We start from the raw sequence: 23,004 nt of genomic DNA, 5'->3' as shown, positions 1-23,004 counted from the left end.
AGGGAACGTGAGGGTGTTCCAAAGGCGCCGTAGGCGAGAAGTCACGTACAATTGTACATTTTCCACCGCCTTTCCACCTACACATAGATCTCACCTCTAGATGGACAGAGTGTCTTATTTATTAGCAGGGCCTGCAGTAAAACGTGTAGAGTTGCTTCTGGCGTCAGGCATGGCAGGAGGCAGGCGCAAAGACCGCACGCAGGCGCGCAGTCCTCCAGACCAGGCGCGGGGTGGAGCCAGTGGCAGCGAGGCCCAGACGCAGGCCGGAAGTGTGAGAGGCTGAAGGCCGACGGTTGAGTGGCTGTGAGTGTGCGCTTCCGGCCCTTGCAACGTCGTCGGCCGGGTGCAGAGGGCTCCTGGACAGGCTCTCCCGCCTCCGTCTTACGCACTCCTCCAACTTAGAGGCCCTCAGTCTCGGCTCGGCTCGTTGTAGGCCTTGACGCCATGAGCAACAAAGAAGGTGGCGTCCTCAACAGCCCTGGGCGTTATTTACCCAAAGGGGGAGGACCTTTCGGTTTTTTTGTCGGATTTCTCCCCCTCCCCGGAGGGATGCCCCCGTCCCTTGTAGGCTGGGGGTGCCCGCCCTGGTGACTTTCCCGGCCACACTGGCTTTCGTTAACACCTCTTATTTTTCTTAAATGCACGAGCTGTTTTTTGTTTTTTTTTTAACTCTTAACGGGGTGACTACTCTATCTTGTCCCAGATCAGGGAACCTATTGGTGGTGTGCAGGCTGAACGAGCTTGAGGTTTGGGGGAAAGAGACAAAGCTGCTTTTCCACCAGTCGGCTGGGAAAGCCACCAAGGCGAGGGTCCCGTGGGCATCTAGCTTTAAGGAAGGAAGGGGTGTGCCTACCTGCATTACGTTGTATCGCCTCTTGGTGATGGAAGAGCCTAACTTTTTTCTCCTTCTCTACGTAAGGATCAGGAGGGTTCAGGAAAAGGAAGCATGACAATTTCCCACATAACCAGAGGAGAGAAGGGAAGGATGTTAATTCATCTTCACCTGTGATGTTGGCCTTCAAATGTAAGTTCTCTGTGATGTAAGCTGGCGAAGGAAGAGAACTAAGGAGGTGGTAACTAGGACTGTGTAGCCATTGTTGTGCCCAAGAAAACAGCCTCTAAGAATTTTAGATGTGCGTACGTTTAGATTGTACTTTTCCTGGAGGTTTTGGGTGGCGGTAGGTCGGCCATGAAAGTCAAGATGACAGAAGTCTTGGCTCTTTTTCCCCATTACCGTTCCCCGGGTAAACGTTGTGTAATCGACACGAGACATGCCACGTGACCAAAACCTAACCACGTAACCGAATATATCATTGTGTATCTGCTATGTGAAATATGTCGGCTATGCCCACGCATTCTCCTTTGCTGCTTAGTGACTCGGAGAAAGATGTCACCAGGTGCTGATGCGGGTGTGTGATCCTCGCGGAGTGCAGTGATGCTCCGGGCGGTCCAGCCTCCACTGCGCTTGTTTGATCTCTGCTTTCATAGGACTTGCAGTGCAGTGGGTTTATTTATACCAGCATCACTGCAGACACTGAGGAATGTGTCGCATTGCAAAATAATAGTGGCGATGACGTCAGTAGGCGATAGGAGATTTTCATCTATTGTAATCTTCGGGATCGCCCTGGAATAGGAAGTTCATCATTGACAGGAACGCCATTATGTGGCACTGGACTGTGTCGGGGGGCGTGTGTATGAGGTGTATATATCAGGTGTATTTACACGTGTTTAATTTCTTGAACGTGTATTTGTTTTGTTTCCTCAACTAGACTTCTGAAGACAGACTATATTTTTATTTTGATTGTAGCACTTTGCACAGAGTAGGAACTCCTATCTCCTAGTAAACCTTGGATGGATGGATGGATGGACATGTATTCACTGTTCCCCTTTTCTCAGTATATTAACTTGGTAAAGTTGTTCCTCATTTCTAAACAATGAAAACAAAATTCTTCTTGTCCTTCATCCAACGCCGTGTACCGTGTCGTTTCAGTGGCTTAGGAACCTGAGAGGGTTAGCAGTTGATTCTAACTTGCAGTCATCTGAAGACTGGATTGGAGCTGGCGGACCCACAGCCATAGACAAGTTAGGGCTTCTGCCAGCAGCCTGCTGGGGTCCCCTCCACCTGGACCCCACCACTGCTGCTCCAGTGTCCTCTCCATGTGGCATGTGGCCTTCTCCAGACAGAGCGAGGAGGGTCCCCTCACACCAGTCTCAGGCACTCTTGCTACATTGTACTTGTTAGAATGGAGGCCTTGATTTGTTAGAAAGGAGTTTAAAAACTCTGCCTCATATTTAAGGGGCAGGGAATTGGGGTCCACTTTTTGAAGGGAGGAGTCACGTAATTTGTGGCCATGTTTTAAAACGACCGCAGCACCTACAGGAATTGCCAGAGACGTAGGACAACTAGTTGTAGTTGAGTAGAGAGCAGCTAATCCCAGCTGTCACTCGGGAAGAGCTACAGTGGGCCAAGTACCCCCCCCCCCCCATCCCCGACACATCTGGCAGAGAGCTGCCTGTGCCCTAGCAAGTTTCACTCTTCGTGGTTTGGCCTGCCTTTCGCATGCAGTGCTTGGTGCTTGGGATCACTTCTAACGTGGTGCACCTGCTGTGCATCGGCGCGCTGTGGTTTTGTCCAGGACGCAGCTCAGGCAGCTTCTTCCGGAAACTTTCTGATTGTTCTCTCCAGCAAAGTAGGTGACAGACATTGGGTTCATTCATTCGTTGTCCATCCGTTGAGTCAGGAGCTGCTGGTTGAGCATCTGCTGTCGTTCCGGCAAGTGTTAGCGAACAAGAAGAATGTGGTTCCTGCTTCACCGAACCTTTTGCCTGTGTTACAGGATGGCCATATTTTATTTGGCTGTATCTCCGATTCATGTTATGCCAAACTCCTTGAGGATAAGAACTGTCTTTAACTTTGTGTTCATACTATCTAGTTCACAGCGGTCATTAATGTATTAATAATGAATAATAAATGCATTGGATTGTTTTAAAGTATTAGGCAATATCCTAGTCTAATATTATCTCAATACTAAAAGACCACATTTATGTAGGACCTTGTCAACTATGTATTTGCTTAATAGTTTATTCAAGTTCTGTTTTTTTAAAATTTATTTTTAGAGAGAGGGAAAGAGAGGGAGAAGGAGAGGGAGGGAAACATTGATGTGCAAGAGATACGTTTCATGGGTTGCCACTCGCATGCACCCAGCTGGGGACCTGGCTCACAACCCAGGTGTGTGCCCTGATTGGGAACTGAGCCAGGGACCTCTCAGTTCACAGGCCGACACTCAGTCCACTGAACCACAGCAGCTAGGGTTGGGTGGGGGGCGGGGGGCTGTTTATTCATGTAAAACAAACTCACTGGGTCCTCCTTACAGGGCAGGCATTTTGCTTGGTCCTTGGAGTGACAGTGCCTCTGAAATACAGTGGTTGTGAAGCCTTAAGTTGTTTCCTGGTATTTCAGTGACTAGGCAGGGCTTGAAAATTAAGTAAGTAGGTATTGTTAAAAGTTTAAACTTCTAATTTAAAAATTGCAGTTTCTATTTTTGGGGGTATTTATATTGTATGTGGTAAGGTAGTTAAAAAAAACTTCACGTTACTTAGAGGGGTAGTTGGAAGTGCTTTTTAAAGTAGTTATATGTGATAATTTTTTCATAAGCTTGTGTTTACCTGACCACATGTTTTTTTTATAATATATACATCTCATTATAAGGCTCTGAGTGGTAAAACCCAGCTAAAGAAAGAATATTTTGGTTACTAGCAGAGACTTTGATTTCTGAGTACTTTAAAATAAATAAGATGATTTTGTTTTCTTTATTGAGTAAATAATAGTTGCTTTAGCATGCATAATAACAGTATTTGGTAGGCTTTAATTATAGAATACACATGCTTATGGTTATAATAATGTATTCGTAGCGTTTCAGCAAGAACTGGATGCGAGACACGACAAACACGAGAGACTTGTGAAACTCAGTCGGGATATAACTGTGGAAAGTAAGAGGACAATCTTTCTGCTCCACAGGATTACAAGGTGAGCAAATATCTGTAGAACTTATTATAGTTGTGTACAGTTTGATAGGTTTTATGTATCTTGTAATACATAACTAGCTGTTGGAATATTCTGTGACTTTTTGTCAACATTAGGATCAAAGGATGTTTTTTGCAGCAAGCAGATTTTAACATTTTCTTTAGTAATAGATTTAGGTAGATATCTCTTTATCAGTGAGCCTTGGTAGTGTGTGTCTTTTAAAGCATTTTTGCATCTTGTAGTATTTCTTTACGATCCTTTTATTTATGTGGGGCCCGTAGCGACATCTCTCCTTCCTGGTGTTGGCGCTTTGTGTCCTCTCTTTTCACTGGTCTGTCGGGTCAGCTTGGCTGCTCTTAAAGGGCCAAATGTTGCTTCCGTTGACACTGTCTGTTTTCCTGTTTTGTGTTACACTGGTTGTTTTTCCCCTTCGTATACTTGCTTTGGATTCATTTGCTCCTCTTTTTCTAGTTTCTTAAGGTGCAAGCTGAGCTCAAAGAAGAAACTTCTTTTTCTAAATACAGATATTTAGTGCTATAAGTGTCCCTTGTAAGTCTCTAAGTGTGGTTGCGCTGCGTTCCTTGAATTTCTATATGTTGTTTCTCATTTTCATTCAGTTCAAAATACTTTCTCAGGGAGACTCCTCGGTGCCATGTAGGTTTTTTGTCCCTGCACTGTCACAGGCAGTAAGACAGGACAGTCCATAGGGCTCGTGTCCTTTTTTTCACCTCTCAGGGGTCACTGTCCCATGTCCTGTTGTCCGGTGTCTGAAAATCATAGTTCTATGTGAATTTTTTCTTTTTGGTTGTTTATGGTGGGAGGATAACGTCTGTCCATGTTGCTCCACCCTGACTGAAAGCAGACACCCCCAGATGCCATATTTTTATGAACATAAATTTTCCCATAGTTATGATTGCAGTATACATAAAACTTTGTGTACTTCTTTTTCACTTAATAGTATATTATAGCATTTTTCACGTTTTTAAATAATTTCAATAAAATCAATTGTAAATTTCAGTTAATATCCGAGTATGTACAGTGTTTATTTCAGTCCGTGTTAAGTGATAATTAGATGATTTCAGGTTTTCACTGTAGAGCGTCTGGCTGATGTTTTAAAAGCTCCCAATGTCTGGGTTATAGTGCTCCTGATATAGAAGACATACTGGCCGAATCAGAAATTAAGTTGGATGGTGTCAGACAGAAGATACTGCAGGTGGCCCAGGAGCTCTCGGGAGAGGACCTGCATCAGTTCCATAGGGCCATTACTACAGGTAAGTCTGGGCTCTCTTCAGTGCTAACAGTATTTTTTAAAATAGTGTGTTATGTGATTTACGTGTGAGTTGCATGAATTTTAATTGATACTTGGCAAAATATTATTGACTTTAAAGAGTTGGGAGCGCTAAATAGTAATATAAAGGTAATCCAAAAATGTTTTTCTAAGTGTGCAGTTACAGTTACAGTCATTGATCGATTTTTAGTGAAAGTGTGTCTCCTAATAACTGTTTTCTCAGTTACTTTATCCTGAGTGTGTAGGGCGATGTCCTTTGCTGACGCGGGTCTGTCTGCCTGGCGGCTCTGAGTGTGAAACTTTTCCAAAACTTACTGTTGCCTGCTGTCCACTGGAAGCCTTCCCAGTAATATAAACAGTTGCTTAACACATGTTTTGTATGATATATGTGTTACACTCATGCACTGTATTCCTAAAATAAACTAGAGAAAATACGATACAAAGAAAATCGTAAGAGACAGTAACATTTACAGCACTGTATGTATTTGTTGAAAAAAACCCACATTTAAGTGGACCGGCAGAGTTGAACCCAGTGTCATTCGAGGGTCAGCTGTAGCATCAGTGCATTGGTTTGCTTTTTAATCCTCACCTGAGGATGTGTTTGTTGACTCAAGAGAGAGAGGAACATCAGTCGGTTGCCTCCTGCGTGCTCCCCAACTGGAGATCGAACCTGCAGTGTAGGTTGTTTGTTCCCTGATGGGGAATTGAACCCGTAACTTTTTGGCATGCGGGACGTTGCTCCAGCCAGCTGAGTCACCCCGCCAGGGCTTTGCTGATTTTCAGTGTGAGGTCCCTGACGGGAGAGATGCCGTGTAATTCAGACACACCTGGTGTGCGAAGGTGAAGTCGGAGGTCTGTGTTGACAGAAGGAGACGCAGGTTCTGTCTCTGTCCCGTGCCGACTCCACTGGGCTCAGGTCGGTTCCCACGGAAGTCAGCTCAGTGGGAAGTGCGTTCGTTTCGGGTGTGCCCAGTGCGTGTCCAGTTTTAGCCTAAGCATTTAACATTTCAACACTCACTTTTCAGGAATGCTGGCTTGTAGTGGGTCAAAATATTCTCTTTGTTCAGTAAGTATATTACCGAGGTATAATGGACGTATAGTATTATATTAGTTTCAGGCGTATAAACTACACTCACTTGGTGTTTGTACACGTTGTGCAATGGCCGCCATGGTGAGTCTGGCTAGCATCCATCTCCATGTACACTTCCCGAGGTGAGCTTCAGAGACCTGCTGTCTCTGCAGCTTTCCAACAGGCAGCGCAGTATTAGTAACAGCAGTTGTCCTTGGTGTAAGTGCCTGCAAAGTTGCAGGGCTGGGGGTGTGACTAGAAACTGAAGTGGTAACTCAGACAGTTTGCTGAAGAGTCAGTATAATTTATTCCCGAAGGAGACGCATTCCCATCCTTATAATTTATAGTTTGCTAGCAGGGTTTTGTGTGGTGTTTTAAATAGCAGCATGCAATGAAAGAGATTCGACGGATTCGGTTTGTGCTGTCCTTGACCGTGGCACATTTGGCAGGGGTGGGAGAGAACGTCAGAGGCATTGGAGGGAAGACGGGTGACATGAAAGCCCAGATAAGCCTCTAGAGGAAAACGTGAGAATGTCTTCTTGACCTTGTGGTAGAACGGGTTTTTTTAAATGGCATAAGTAAGCATTAACTGCTAACAGAAATGTGGTCATTTGAGGTGCACTAAATTTAGGAAATGCTCTTCATCAAAAGAGATCTTTGAGAGTGAAAAGGTGGCCCTGGCCAGGTAGGTCAGTGGGGCAGTGCCGTCCGCATGAGCCAGGGTGGCAGGTTCGATCTCCAGTTGGGGCACATGCAAGAATCGACCCCTGAACGCATAGTGGGTGGGACAACAAATCGATGTTTCCCCCTCTCCCCCTCTCTCTCTAAAATCAATAAATGAAAAAATTTAAGTAGTTAAAAAAAAGAAAGTGAAACAGTAAGCTGAAGTCTGAGGTCCAAGAGAACCCACTCAAATACACATGTTGTTGGATAGAGGACTCACATACAGACCGTATAAAGAATTTCTACAGATCAAAGAAGACAGTTTAAGAATGGACAAAAAATTTGAACAGAGCCCTCAAAAAAGTAAATATTCGGATGGCTAGTCAGCATCTGAAAAGGTGCTCCGCACCATTGTTCACCAGAGTGGTTCACATGAAATGCCATTCGATCACCAGCACGACTAAATGCCGCTTTTAAAAACTTAGGCAATATTTAACGAAAACTATGTGCCTACTTTATGATCACTTCTGGGCATGGACCCAAGAGACGTGAGGCTTACGTTACCGAGAGACGTGCGAGAAAGCTCACAGTGCCCTGTCTGGCGTAGCTCAGTGGATTGAGCGCGGGCTGCGAACCAAAGTGTTGCAGGTTCGATTCCCAGCCAGGGTACATGCCTGGGTTGCAGGATGACCCTCAGCAACCGCACATTGATGTTTCTCTCTCTCTATCTCTTTCTCCCTCCCTTCCCTCTCTAAGAAATAAATAAATAAAATCTTTAAAAAAAAAAAAAAAAAAGAAAGCTCTCAGCAGCTGTAGTCACCATATCCTAAAAGTGGAGGATGGCCCTGGTGCCTGTTACCAGGGGAACGGATGGATGTGGGGTAGCTGGACCAGGCAATGCTACGTAGCAACACAAGGTGACAAACACGCATTTCGAGTGTCAGTCTCCCATTCTGCGGGGCAGAATCAGCAAACAAAGGAGTGCATGCCGTGTAGTTCTGTTTACATGACGCTCAGAAAGAGGCAGTGTTCGCCTAGGGAGATCACAAGCGGGGTGGTGGTGATGTCAGGGCGGAGGTCAGGCAGGGGTTACTGACTAGGCACGAGGGGACGGTCTGGAGGGATGGAAATGTTTTATATGTTCATCTGGGTGGAGTGACCCAGGTGTACACCTGTGCAAAAATTCACTGAGTTAGACATTCAAGGTTTACACACTTCACTGTTTGTAATTTATAACCTTTTTTTTTAAACAAAGAGAAGTCAGTGTAGGCTGATGAGCACTTAGCCCTTCTCCAGAACAGCTCTGTGTGCGTGTTGGGAAGTTGCACCAGTGATGGTTCTCTTGAGGGCGGTCCTGCAACAGGAAGGAAGCGCTGCCCTCTGGGGGGTTTAGCTGGGGCGGTGGTGAAAGGGGTCGGCCGTCTTCAGGTCTCCCCGCCGCGCTGTGTCATGGAGCAGTGCCCGGGACCCCGCTCTCTGTGTCGGGCCTTTGTTCAGGGTCTGTAAGGTTCTTGGAAGACTACCTGCTCGTGGGCTAGAAATTTAAAGATCCCCTGGGTCTCACTTTTCTATCAGAAGTCTTCAAAACAGGGGTGTTTAAATTGAAGCAATAAAGATTTTTTTCCTTAAAGTTAAGGAATAAATCAGTCAAATGAAGAGGTATCTGGGACTTAAGAATTTGCTGACAGGTATTTTATTTGATAAAGTGTGGTTATTTACAATTAGAGGAGCATTAACATTCCAATGCTTATGAATAGCTTGCTGCTTGTGATTGTCGAATGCTTGTTTTGGTGTCGCTCCAAGTGGTTGTTCTTTTGACTTGAAGGTAAAACAATCCTGGCACCAAACTAAAGGAGTCTGTGCTTTTCCTCATTAAGAACAGTGCCGGGGGCCGCAGAGCATTTCCCCAGGGATGCTTGTGTGCTCGCAGGCACTGAGCATCCTTCCAGGGGCCGAATGGCAGAAAGCCGGCTCTGCCTTCTGCGCGGGGCTGGGCCGAGCAGGCCGCACGCTGTCCTGGGCGGGGGCGGCCAGCAAGGGAGCGGGTAGGCAGCTGCTTGAAGAATTGTTTGTGCCCTATTGTGTCTTTGTTTTGTTTTTCTCTCTCTGAAAGGTTAACAGTTGGGGGAAATGTCCTCCATGTCAAAGAAAGAAATATATATTTACATGTATATTTTGGAAAATGATAAAAATTGTCATTTAATTATGAGACGTTGTGGTGCATGAAACTTAAGTTCAGACCCTAACTGGTATTTTAATTATGTTCGATGAACAGTTCATTTTTTCTCTGCCCAACATGATCTAATTTGATGTCCATTTGGTTTAGTGGATTTTAAATTTTTCCTGAATATGTTTTAATTTTGTTAGAAAGTATTCGTTTGCCTAATTTGAAAATAGTTGTGCAACTGAAGGAGTGGTTTGAGGACATCTAGTCCCACTGCCTCATTTTGTAAAGAAGCTTAGCAATGGTGTCGGAATCCACTCTGACCTGTTTTATCTGCTCTCTCACCACCTTCTCTCTGGTAGCTAGCGTTAGAGCTTTATTCCGTATCGCTTTCTCCAAAGCCACAGGCTTTTACTTGAAGCTCTCAATGGCCTTACCCCTGTAAGTAAAATAGCTGTAGTTTAAATTTGCATTTCAGTGTGAGATGATTCAGTAAATAGTTTTTGTGATTGTTTTAATAAGTGTATATCATACCACAAACTTCTGTGATGAATTCTATGACTGCTGTGATGGTGGGAAACTTTCTGTAGGCATTTTCTGGTTACAGAAACTCCATTTGTAAACAGTCTTTGTAGTAAAATGTCTGGTGCACAGTACTTGGACTGACCAACTAACTATATGAAAGTCTTTCAGTGCAGTTTCTGTTTCACCTTTGAACACTCCTGTGGCTTCTCTGAAATCCTCCTTCAGAAGGTTGCTCTTTGGGCTTCGGGCCCTCGGTCAATGAGGACGGGTCTGACTAGGGACCAGGGCAGAGAGCGTGTTAACTCGGTCTGGGACCCTGCAGCCAGCCAAAGAGGCCCTTATCCCTTGACTGACTGCCCTAATTTATGATGCCGTCGTTGGGCAGAGAATAGTGATCGTTAACATAATTTGCCTGTTGCTTTTGAAATAAGATTTTAGTTATTTACTTTTAGAAAGAGGAGAAGGGAGGGAGAAAAAGAAGGAGAGAAACATCAGTGTGCAAGAGATACATGGATTGGTTTCCTCTTACACACCCCCAACTGGGGGACCTGGCACGTGTCCTGACTGGGAATCGAACTGGTGCTCAGTCCACTGAGCCCCACCGGCCAGGGTGCCTGTTACTTTTTACAGTTATGTTGCATGTTTGACTAGGGTAACATTTTGGAATAATAACGGCCTCTTGATTGTGAGTTAATACATTGAAACAAAAATAAAAAACAAACCCACTGCTTTCTAGGTTATAAAGTGTTGTCTAATAAAAACTAATACCTGTCATTCTTATTTTAATTATTCCCACATCAGTGTAATTCAGCAGTTATGAAGGAGGGCCCTTGTGCCAGGTCCTGATATGTTACTCTGTGTAAAGCCTACAGCATAGGCTGATGATTCTACTTGACAAATGGGGATATTGAGGAGCAGTAAAGTTGACAAACCTACTCACCTTAGTTTACGTAGCCAGCAAGAGACTGAATTGGCTTTTGAATCTAGGACATCCGCATTTTGAGCCTGTGCTCTCTGTTAAGCTGTCACCCTATGTGGAGGAAGGCTAGAGGCTGGGAGGCGAGTGAGAAGGCTGTGGCGGCCATTCTGAGTGTGAGATGCACAGGCCTCCCGTTTGGTGTCAGCAGTGGGGTGCAGAGGAAAGGTGTGCTTTCAGGATATGGGTTTATTTCTCTTTAAGTTCAGGGGAAAAGAATAGTTTAGGAAAACCTTTCAGTGCCTGGTTTGGCCCCTTGGTAGAATGGCGATATTACTTGTTAGGAGAAAATAGGAAGACAGACAGGGTTTTGGTGTGATTGACTAGAAATTATGGGGCATGCAGGTGGCTGCCTAACAAGCAGTTGGATATGTGGGGCTAGAGAACCCAGGCACAGGACGACTGTGCGGGCACAGCCCGGGCATCCTCTGCTGAAAAGTGGTGGCTGGACTCAGACCTGAATACGATTGTCCGAGGGGAGTCCGACTCTGGGTCCTGGGGAACCTTCACTGAAGGAAGCAGAATAGACCGTTTGGCGGAATGGGCTCCCTGGAGAATCCAGAGAGGATGGCTCCCAGAGCCTAGGTAGGTGGACGAGCCTCATCTGAGGACAGCCACCTCCTCCGAGGTGGGCAGTTAGGGTGGGCGTGGAGGTGGGCAGCTGAGACCTTCTTACTCAGTGACCTCTTTCCCATGCGCTGAGGAGGGGTAGGAGGTGGGCTGGTGGGTGGGGACTGGGGGGAGACTGGAGGTGGAAGAATGACTCTGAGGGTAATGAGGTAGGAACCTGACCAGGAATGTGTAATAGCTATTGTTAATCACTTCTGCAAGTTGAACCTGACCAATAAATGGGGTCTTTTCTGTGTGAAAATAGGAGTTGAACGTGGTAGAGAGTTAGAATAGTTCATGGTAGGATTTTGCTGGTTAGTTGCCCTAGGATGACAATGGGGGAAGTCGGGCGGCATTCGGCTTAGTACACAATTACGGTTGTTAAAATAGAAACATACTTCTGTGTCTGCTGGTAAGTAGTACGTTATTAACTGTGATGAGTAGTAAAGTTAATTAATAATACAGATTTCAGCATATCTGGTTTATCTCAGAAGCCAAACAGGCGCTGTGATTCCAGGGTACTGGAGTGGGCTTGCTAGCACTGCCCTAATAAAATGCTGCAAACGGGTGGCTCAAACAACACGATTTTATTTCCGCACGATTCTGGAGGCTGACGTCCAAGATCAAAGTGTTGCTGGCGGGGCTGGTTTTCTCTTTGGCTCGGGGTTGGCTCCTCTGTTTCTGGGTCCCTGCATGGCCTCCCTCCGAGTGTGGGCGGCCCTGGTGTCTCTCCTGTGTCCTAATCTCCTTTTACAAAGACCCCAATCAGACTGGGTTAGGGCCCACCCTAATGCCCTCGTTTTCACTTACTCACCCTCTGAGGGCCCCGTCTACATACTCATCGCATTATGAGGCGGTAGAGGGCAGGGCTTCAACATGGATTCGGCGGAAACACAGTGCAGCCCGTCACATGCTTTTTGGTTTGTGCGCTACAGCCAGGGGGCGGGCCGCAGGGATTATGTTCTTTCTGGTGGGAGAGACTGGGGAGTCGCTCTCTGTGAAGTCTGGGGGTGGAGTGGGGGTATTTGTGTTGTGCAGCTGGGCTGTGGCCCTCTTCTGTGAACCTCCAAAAGAAATGCCAGAAGGGGAGAGGCACACAGTATTTGGGAAGTGTGCTGGGAACCAGGGATAAAAACAGCAGTTTCGTTGAACTCATTGACACAGAGAACAACCTGATGGCAGCCAGATGGGAGGGGGTTGGAGGGCTGGGTGAAACAGTTGGCGGGGGTTGAGAAGTGCAGATTGGCGGAATAGTCATGGGGATGTACAGCGCAGCACAGGGAATACAGTCGACAGTATTGTAATAACAGTGCGGTGTCGCGTGGGTGCTGGGTTTCCTGGGGGGTCACTTTAAGATACATAAATATAATCACTATGTTGTACACCTGGAACTGATATAATATTGTGTGTCAACTGTTATCGAACAATAAAAAAATGAAAATAATCACGTGTTTCATGCAGGGCGTGCGTGTTCCCTCAGGCTGCAGTCACAGGCTTTGCCTCGTTTGAGACGCACCCCTGGTAGAGAGGGGAGCAGCTGTCCCTGCACCCGGGGAGGAGGCCTGCGGAGAGGGAATCTGGCCTGGGTCTTCCTGAACAACCAAGGGACAGCACACAGCCCCAGCAAGCGGCATCACACACCTCCCCTCTGTTCTACTCCCTGTGTGCCCCAGGGTTAGAGGACAGAGGAACGGAGGTCGATCTGCTGAGGGGGGGAGCGCTGGGAGCTGAGGTGGAGGCAGGCTCCCCAGTCCCCCGTCATTCCAGTGCAGGAGGGGAGAGTTCGACGCTGGCCCCAGTAGCAGGTCGTGGCTCAGACAAGGGCATCCTTTAGCTGGAGAAACGCAGATCAAACAAAAGGTTTTTCCAGCAGCATCTAAAAATCAAGAAATGATTTGAGTTATCAGAATGAATTGATGAATTTATGCTATATCTTATGTCACTTACTAAGCAGTTTTATAGTAATTGTAACAATGTAAAAGAAGAAAAATTTAAAATTGGCATTTATATTGACTTATATAATAATTTATATTTCTGTTAAGAGTATTTTAAAAATTATGCCCTGACCCGTGTGGCTAGTTGCTTGGGCATTGTCCCACAAAGCAGAAGGTTACCGGTTCAATCCACAGTCAGGGCACATGCCCGGGTTGCAGGGTTGGTCCCTGGACAGGGCATGTTCGAGAGGCAACCAGTTGATGTTCCTCTCTCACATGGATGTTTCTCTCTCTCCCTTCCCCTCTCTCTAAAAATAAATCTAAAAGCAAACAAACTTTGGCAGTTGTCCCGGGGGCATTGATGGTGCAGAGCAGAGTTGTTAGGGGGTTCCTGGAGGGAGGGGACGTGCTGCTTTGGTAGTCAGAGAGTCATCCCTGGGGGATCGAGGAGATTTCCAGATTGCTCTGAACTCCTGCACTCAGTTGTGTTCGCTTTTCATAGATAAGATTGACTCCGTAAGGCGACGTGGAAGGAGCGGCTTTGCGCTCAGACAGGCCCAGACTGTGAGGTTTGCTCTGATGGGCTGCGGTCTGTGACCTCGGAACAAAGCACACAGCCTGCGTGAGTGTCAGCCTTCCTCCCTGTGAAATGGGAACAGTAATGGCTGCCTCATGGGTGGTTCTGAAAATTAAATACAGTATGATTGTGGAAAGCATTTCTTAGTTTGGCATGTAGATGTTTACACATGTTTGCTTTCTTCCCTTCTGGGCTTTAGCGGAATTATTAACCTGTGTGCTAAATTCTATTTTCATCTGGGAAAAATACTTGTTAATACTGATTTGCTCAACATACAATCGTTAGTGCTAAAGTACAAGCCCTGCTCAGGTAGACAACATCCAAATCAGGAAAAATACAAGTTAGTGGACTTGAATTTAGTGTTGCTATTGGTAGTGTAACTTTCATAACTCACAAGACTAAGGCTTATAGATACACTTATTTTCAGTGTACAGTTTAAGTAATTGATAATAGATTTTTGGTAGAGTAGCCTATGAGTCAAACCTAGGTGTTATTTTACTTTAACGTTTCATGGTCTGGTAAAGCTAACTTTTGAAAAATGCCAGGTGGTTTTATAAATTCTTATAAATGCAGTTTTTAAAAATTAAGATAATTTATGTAACATAAAATTAACCTTTTGAATTACATAATTCAGTGTTTTTTTGGTATAATTGCAAGGTTGTTATCCTTGATATCCAGCCATCACCACTACCTTTTTTCACCCCCATATAACTCCCTTCTCATTTAGCAGTCACTCCTTATTTCCCTCCCCGAACCCTAACACCCCTAACCCTAAGCAACCCCTAACCTACCTTCTGTCTCCATGGAGCTCCCTATTCTGGATCATGTCACGTAGATAGAATCGTGTAATGCGGCCTTCTGTGCCTGGCTGCTTTCACTCAGCATAACATTGTCAGTGCTCACCTATGTCATAGCGTGTATCGATGCTTGATTCCTTTTTACTGCAGAATACTGTTCCATTGTACGTCTGGGCCGCGTTTTGGTTATCTGTGCATCAGTTGATGGACATTTGGGTTGTTTCCGCTCTTTGGCTCTAGTGAAGAACGCTGCTGTGAGCGAACGTTAGCCTGCGTGTCCGTGCAAACTCACGGGTTCGCTGCTCTTTGGTTCCCTCCTGGGAGTGGACTTGCGGAGGCAGATGGCGAATGGTTGTTTAAAACACTGACAGCCTGGAGCGAAGGTGGAGACATGAAATTCAAATTTACAATGCAACCTCTTGTCTGTTCACCTTTATGTATGGCTTTTGATGGAGGTTTGGACTGGATGTGTATTGCTTAAATATAAGAATAAATAAAAGTAATCAGGAGCTTTTTTTTTAAAGATTTTATTTATTTTTAGAGAGGGAAGGGAGGGAGAAAGAGAGAGAAACATCAGTGTGTGGTTGCTGGGGGCCGTGGCCTGCAACCCAGGCATGTGCCCTGACTGGGAATCGAACCTGCAATGCTTTGGTTCGCAGCCTGTGCTCAATCCACTGAGCTATGCCAGCCAGGGCGTAATCAGGAGCTTTTAATTGAGTTTCCTTATATATGTTCTAAGAGAAGAGCAAGGAGAAAAATAACACATTACATAAAAGCAACCTACAAACTTGTCTCTTACTGGCAGCTGTTTCTGTAAATAATCTAACTGGATGTAATCCAAGGCAGAAGCAGAAGGGGAAGGCATTGTTGGATGGGATATGGCAGTAGGCTGACATTTTTCACCTTGGGGACTATTCACTGAAAATTGCGGATGTCCTTTTCATCAAGTTGAAACATAACTTGTTTAAACATCCTTTTACCTAGATATGACCAAAACTGCCTTTCAGTGTTCGGGGCCAGATGTCCTTGAACTGTCTCTATGGCATGTCATGAAGCCAGTTACTATGGAGTAGAAATGGCCACCTCCTCTCCGAAGTAACTTGAATCAGACACGTCCCAAGGACAACTTAAAAACTGACTTTAGATGTGTTGAGAATGTAATGTTTGGTAGCCACCCACAGTAACAGAGACTGGCAGCACCGATGAAATTCGAGGCCTCTGGTTCCATACCCTCTTTCTTCCCCTCTACGAAACAAGTCAGCTGACTCGCTGATTCTGAAGGTCATCAGTCTGAACTTGAATCTTGTAAGAGTATTTCTTTTGTAGTGGATTACAATGAGATAGTTCTGAACATTTGAATACCAAATTTTAAAGTATTTTTGTCAAAGCACTTTGAGTTTAATAAAATTGGGAGAAACAGGGAGAGATGATTATAAGCAATTTACCAAACACCCGAGTCTTTTCTGTATATGAGGTGCTGTCTTCGGGGATGGGAATGCCCTCAAAAGTTCTAGGTGCAAAATAGGTGATCGTACAAAGCCCACTGAAACATAGTTGAAGTGTACGCTTTGCATAGTGGGTGTGGAGAAATGAGTGCTGCCCTAATTGGGGTTTATCAGAATATTTAAACTCTGTGTACTGGTAGAAAAGGATTTGCGGGAGGTCCCCACAGGCACAGAATAGCATGGAATCGTGGAAGTGTATAGCACGAGAAACTACAGAACAAAATTAAATAAAGCTTGGAGAAAGCTGGGAAGCTGCCCCCAAGGAGATACCAAGTGCTGCTCACCACCTTGAGCTGCTGGCCACCCCCTGCCGAGAAGGCCGCTGGGGCAGGGTGCGCACACCAGGGCCTGGACAAAGCTTTCTCCTCCTCAGCTGGCCTGCCTGTGCCCTCCAGGTGCCGTGACAAAGTGTGGTGTCATGCCAGCTGACATAAGAAGGATGTCTTAGGTTCCTCCTCCGTTACCAAAATAATGGAGCAGAGAGACAATAAGTTGACAAGTGGCACATCTGTGACTGGTTTTTCTTCTTCCTGTCATTGTTTTTTTCCAGTTTATGCTTTAACAACTGTAATAATGAACACCCTTGTATGTACCCGTGCTCATATCTTGCTTAGCTTGTTTATGAGAGCTAAGCATCCTAGAGCACATTTAGAGATACAGTGGCTGTTCGCTTTTGTGCGCATGAAGTATTTCCGGAAGGAAGTGTGAAATATAGATTGTCTTTAGGGAAGGGAACTGGCAATCATCTGTTCATAAAACTAAAATGTTTCTATTATAAATACAAAGATACTATCCATCTTGTTAAACTCAACTTCATTGTTCCTCAGCATGTTGAGGTTTATGAGAGGTGTCCTTTTCCATCATGTCTTGTTCTGTAGCTGAAGGCGTCTATTTTCTGGCCTTTAACATCGTTTGCTGCTCAAAATGAGTCAGGATATTTTCATTTAGTTGTTTCCTCTCATTGCTGTATAATCTATAAAAATAATCTGTGTAGTTCTATTAAAGCCTATCGGAATTTTTATAAAGCCCTTTTTTAAATTCTTAGATTTTTTTCCTAAGAATCTTTGACATTTCCCTGTAGGAGAGTGGATTTTTAAGACTAATGGCATGGAAGAAGAAATCGAATACATTTGTATTGGAGCCGTCTGTGTATGGTTGGGTCACAGACGTGGTTGCTGTGTTCAGCACTGGTCCCCACCGTTCACTCCCGGTGATGCTGGGTTTCCTGTGTGTCGGATGTAGGGCTCGTGAGCGCACGTTGCAGTCGGCATCCGCTGAGCTTTGTGCTGCTGGGTGATGCTCCGTTTGCAGTTTTTTATTATGACTTGTTATGTAATGCTTGTTTCTTAGTGATTTTCTTGGTTGGTTTTTCAGGACTGCAGGAATACGTGGAAGCCGTCTCTTTTCAACACTTCATCAAAACACGATCACTGATCAGCATGGATGAAATTAATAAACAGTTGATATTTACAACAGAAGACAGTGGGAAAGAAAATAAGACTGTAAGAGTTTGAAACCTTATTACATCACATTGATTACATCATTTATATGACGTGCAGTGCACTGGTGGTAGGAGTATTGAGATGGGGATGTTCTTCCTAGCGCGCGCTTTCATAGGTCCCCAATTAGGGAAACGGCCCTTTTGAAAACTTTAGGCAGTGGATAGGACAAGAACAGCTGTGGGTGTGTCGGGAGAGAGTAATACTCTTCCCCTACAGCATCGTCGAGTGATGACTGCAGGTTCACTTCCGGTTTCACTGTGTGTTCACTGTATGCCCTTCATGAGCGCTGTCGCATTTCATCCTCTTATTAACCCAGGTGAGAATGATCACCCCCACTTTACAAGGAAGGAAACAGGTTTTTAGAGAGTTTGAGTAACTTACCGAAAGTCACACAGCTAATAAGGGCGACAGCTAAGCTTTGACACCAGGTGTCCTAAATCCAAACCAGTGCCCTGTCCACTGTGCTGGTGTCTGTCCGAGTGCGCCACAGGGCGGGGCCCGGTGTCCACCTCACGGGGTGTGTGAGGGGTTTGATCGAAAAGTTTTAAATGAGGCCGTGGGTAGCACGTGGCAGGCTGTCGTTACAAAGGCTCATGTAAAGGTGTTGTGTAGTGAGAGCTGTCAGTTACTCAGCTCTTGATGCTTGTGTCTGACAGTTACACAGCTTTTCTGAGCTAGGAAAAGAGAGAGTTTTGCAGTTTGACTTTTACATAAATACTATTTTCTCCTGGGTTTCAAGAGGCAATATTTAGGCAATGAGGCGAGATTTTGAATATTTAGTATTTCCTGAGATACCAGTATACTTAAAGATAAAATTAAAGGTTTTTTCTTTATTTTTCATCTTTTTTTTGTTTTATTATTTCAGAATTATTCAGAGTCAGGGTAGGGAGGCGGAAAATGGAAGAAGCTGTAGAAGCAGTGTGTTCTTGAATATTAACTAAAAAATGTTGAAAAGTGAGACTTAATTTGGCGTGACAGACATAGGAAGCTATTATGTATTTTCTCAATTTTTAAAATTATATGAAGTTTATTAAGGAGGCAATTCATTTTGGGAAGTAAAATTTCTTTGTAGTTTTGATTCCTTTAGTGAAGTTCACACAACTTCCTCCGAAGTTCTAGCTCAGAGTGGAAATAGCAGGGCGGACAGTGGAGAGGGACCGAGAGTGGACACACTGTTTTCAGGATTCAGGTAGTAGGTCACTCTGAGATTATGGTGTTCTAACATTCGGACACACTTTCCAAATTGTTAAGACCACAGTTATCAATAATTTTTCCTTTTAGTGCTAAAGATTCTTGGTGCTAAAAATCCTGGGAATTTGGTAGACAAAGGTATTTTGCTCTGATGTGCCTGTTGAGAATATTGTGGAAACCATTTAATTTTTTACAGCTTTATTATGAAAAATTTCAAACATTCCAGAAAAGCAGAGAAAACAGTAACACATGAACACCCGTATACCAACTACCTGGGTTCAATTGTTGTCAACATTTTGCCATATTTACTTCATCTAAATATTTTTTGCAAAGCTACTTTAATTATAGATGTGATGATATTTTACCCTTAAATGCTTCAGATCCATCTTGAAAATCTATGTTTTAAGTAGTTTTCTTTTTCCTAGTTTTCATTATCAATCAGTAAAGCAGAATTGGTTTCTTTGACACTTGTTGAAATTTATTAATTTTTTAACAAGCTTTTATCTCCAAAATCAACTTCTTAGTTATGACCAGGGAATTCCTGTCTAATGATAGAGATAAGGACATTAATATTTTAAGCAAAACTTATTTTTATAACTGACCTATGAAATGCAACCCTCTTTTCCTTCTAAAAGGATGTACTCTTTCTAAAAGGATGCCAGTTCCCTGGCCGGTAGCTCAGTTGGTTAGAACGTTTTCCTGTTATACCAAGGTTGCAGGTTCAATCCCTGGTCAGGGCACATACAAGAATCAACCAATGAATGCATAAATAAGTGGAACAAATAATTGATGTTTCTCTCTCTTTCAAATCAATTTAAAAAAAAAGGTGCCAGTTCTCTTACCTGTTCACAGAAGCAGAGCAGAGCAGATGGTTTATGTCATGATGCACCAGCATAGTTGGGAAGCTGGCTCTGGGTGCTTGTCCAGTTCTGTCATTAACCAGCTGTATTACCTCTGGTGTATCGAACCCCATCTCTTACACTTTACATTCAGAGGACTGGACCAGATGGTGTCTGAAGAGTAATCCAACAATACTGAGTGATCATAATAACAGCTAAATTTGACTCATTTCCTTGCTTAATTCTCAGTGACTCTATTATCTATAAAGTTCAAGTTCCTTAATGTCACTTTATACTCCTGTCTATCTTTCTAGATTCATCCTGCACTAATTCTTATTTTAAACTTTACTTGAAAGAAATACCTTGCAAGTTTCTCAACCTTACAACCCAGTTCTTACCTGCATGCCTTTGCAGCTAGGTCCCTCCACCTAAAACAGCCTCCAGTGTGGCTGCACCCACACCTAAGACTCATACAGCCTCTTAGTAACAAGTTAAGCATTGCCGCTTCCAGAGAGAATCCAGTATAGAGGGAGAAACTGGTGTGGAGAGGGATTTACATGACAATGGTAATGGTAATTGACAGCAGCTGACATTTATTGGTGTTGACTTTGTGTTGGGCATGATGCCAAGAACTTGGTAAATGTTATCCTTGAAATAAACCTCTGAGGTAGGTACTGTTATCCCATTTTACAGATGAGGAAACTGAGGTTTAGAGAGATGAAATAACTTGCCCAAGGGCATACACCTTATGAAGCAAGGTCCTGGAAGAGGTGGGAGGAGATGGGTCAAGGTCATTTGGAAGAGTTAACCTCAAACAAGAGGAGGGACAACTCATCATCTGAGACTGGAGGATAGAAGGTAAAGATGGATGTGGACATAAATAAGTTTGTTTATTGTTGTTGTTTTTTGTAGGCATAAGGTAATTGAGAGAGTGTGTAGTACTCTCTCATCTGGCAGATGACCAGGCTGTGGAAAGTAGGCAGGATTGTCTGCTGAGAGTGAAGAGGCTTGGGATTGAGTAGGGGGCTGAGGAGAGTAAGGAAGGTTTGGAATAGTGTTTAAGAAGACGGGAGAGAGAACCATCTAAGAATAAGTAAAAGGACTGGTGAGTAATTTGTAGTGGCACAAATTGTATGCAGACGTAACTTTTGTATTTTCAGCGTAATGGGACTCAACCACTTGAATAAAGGACTAACAAAAATAGGGCTTAACATTAATTCAGGCTTGTGCTTTTGCTGGATGCAGTAGGAAAACAGGGGTCTATAGGAACTGTGGAGGATGCAGCCAGAGAGGGAGCAGTAAGTGAGGATGGTCGGTGCTGCGCTAGGGACGAAGGGACTGCAGGGCTCAGGAAGACAGGGAGTGATCACAGACTTGGCGGGCTTTGAGATTTGTCATTCAAATAAGTAATTGTTATGCCATAAAGCCTTGGGCCTTGTCTAAGAATGTTTTAATTTTATTGTGTGTGTCAAGTGAAGTAGGCGGTTGATTTTATAATGATACAGTGTTAGATTTCAGAATTGTCTTGAACTCCTGTAATTCAGCTCCCTGCCCAAGGCATGAATTCTCTTGTAACGTCACAAATGGTCAGTAAACAAAATAGATCATTTTATTTAGAGATAAATGATCTGCTGTTGATTTTGTACCTTCTAGTAAATGTGATACACGTGTGTTAACTCCTTTTCACAGTATAATTTTCTTTGTGTGTGTGTGTGTTGTTGTTGTTTCACCAGCCCTCGTCTGATGCCCTGGAGAAGCAGTTTGATTCCTGGCAACTGAGGATCACGCCCGTGGACTACCTGCTGGGCGTGGCCGACCTCACGGGGGAGCTCATGCGGATGTGCATCAACAGCGTGGGCAACGGGGACATCGACACCCCCTTCGAAGTGAGCCAGTTCCTGCGGCAGGTTTACGACGGCTTCTCCTTCATCGGCAACACTGGGCCTTACGAGGTTTCTAAGAAACTGTACACCTTGAAGCAGAGTCTGGCCAAGGTGGAGAATGCTTGTTATGCTTTGAAAGTCAGGGGTTCAGAAATTCCCAAACACATGCTGGCAGATGTCTTTTCAGTGAAGACAGAAATGATTGATCAAGAAGACGGCATTTCCTAGAGTGACACAGCTCAGTTATCATCTCCTAGGGGAGGCCAGTTTGTAAGACTGTTATTTAGTATTGCATTTGACTTTATTGTGGCTTTTACATAGAAAAGTTTTAGTTTTTCTTGTTTTAGATTATATACAAGTTGTACATAAAATGACTGAAATGAATCATTTTCTATATCTTATGAAAGTTGGCATACAGATATTTGCATATATGCTCATTTGAGTTTTTGCTGGCCAGATTTCATCACTCACCTCTGTGATGTGAACACGCTTCAGAGCACTTTCTGCCGTACCTGGTTTAGTACGCTTCGTGTGAGTCGTTGAGTGGTGATAGGTAGTGGAAGCCATTTGGAATTTAAGTTGGTGGTTTCGTTACGTGTGAAAAGATTTCTTAGTTACACATCTGCACTTCAGCTTTTTGTTTAAATTTCTTGGTACTATTGTGTCAAGCCTCCAAAATAGGCTTAGTCCATAGAGCAGAATTAAAAATTACTAACTTGTCAATATACTTGAATTTTATGTGGCATTATGGTGAAAGTCCGCATTATAATCTGGCTCATTTGGGCCATTTTCAGTCTGTTGGAAACAGCCTTCCAGAAAAGTTGGCAGAGAGCCAGATGTCAGTTTCTGCGTGTAGCTTTTGTTCTTTATCACAGGGAATTTGAGCTGGGATCGTAGTATTTCCACTGCTGTTTGAATTATATACGTGTACATAACTAAAAAGCTTTCAGTAATGATTATTTAGCAACTTTTTTGTTGTGTTATAGTACATCAGGCATGTTTAGAGACTTTCCTATTCTAGCATCTATAAGAGATGACATTTAAGTAATTTTAATGAAGTTTTGAAATTTTTGAAATACTAAATTAATGCAAACCTTTATAGTTGTCCAGTTGTATTCGTTGATAATATAAAAAGTTGCCAAAGAGAATTTATCCTGTACAATTCAGCAATAAGACGACGCCCACGCGGCTGGGGACCCAGCGGTGGTCTCCGGTCGGGTTCAGAGCGCGGGCGCGCTGGTGGAAGTCAGTCCCAGCTCCTTCCTGCGGCGCGGGGCCGGCGCGAGCAGACCTTTCCGTCTGGTTTCGTGAGCTTTGAGAAGTCAGATACTGGGTTTTAGTTTTGGAAATATTAGTTGCTCTGTTTTTAAGAGCTAATTCTTTGAAAGTGTAATTTCCCCCAAAAAATTACCTGGAGGAAAAAAAACGGGCATGCCTAATAAAGCGGTTGTTTGTTTG

At 44.1% G+C, this 23,004-nt stretch overlaps 1 protein-coding gene across 1 annotated transcript; it reads left to right on the top strand.

Moving 5' to 3' along the window:
- The first annotated feature begins 243 nt into the window (after nt 1–243).
- TSNAX (translin associated factor X) lies at nt 244–23,004 on the top strand. The gene is made up of 6 exons (XM_028531191.2): nt 244–460; nt 920–1,024; nt 3,913–4,027; nt 5,165–5,295; nt 17,506–17,633; nt 21,397–23,004. Exons 1-6 carry the CDS (start codon nt 445–447, stop codon nt 21,772–21,774), a joined length of 873 nt encoding a protein of 290 aa, XP_028386992.1. The 5' UTR covers nt 244–444; the 3' UTR covers nt 21,775–23,004.

Source organism: Phyllostomus discolor, chromosome 15 (genome assembly GCF_004126475.2).
Source record: "Phyllostomus discolor isolate MPI-MPIP mPhyDis1 chromosome 15, mPhyDis1.pri.v3, whole genome shotgun sequence".
Taxonomy (NCBI): Eukaryota; Metazoa; Chordata; class Mammalia; order Chiroptera; family Phyllostomidae; genus Phyllostomus; species Phyllostomus discolor.
This window is presented reverse-complemented; position numbering and strand designations above follow the sequence as displayed.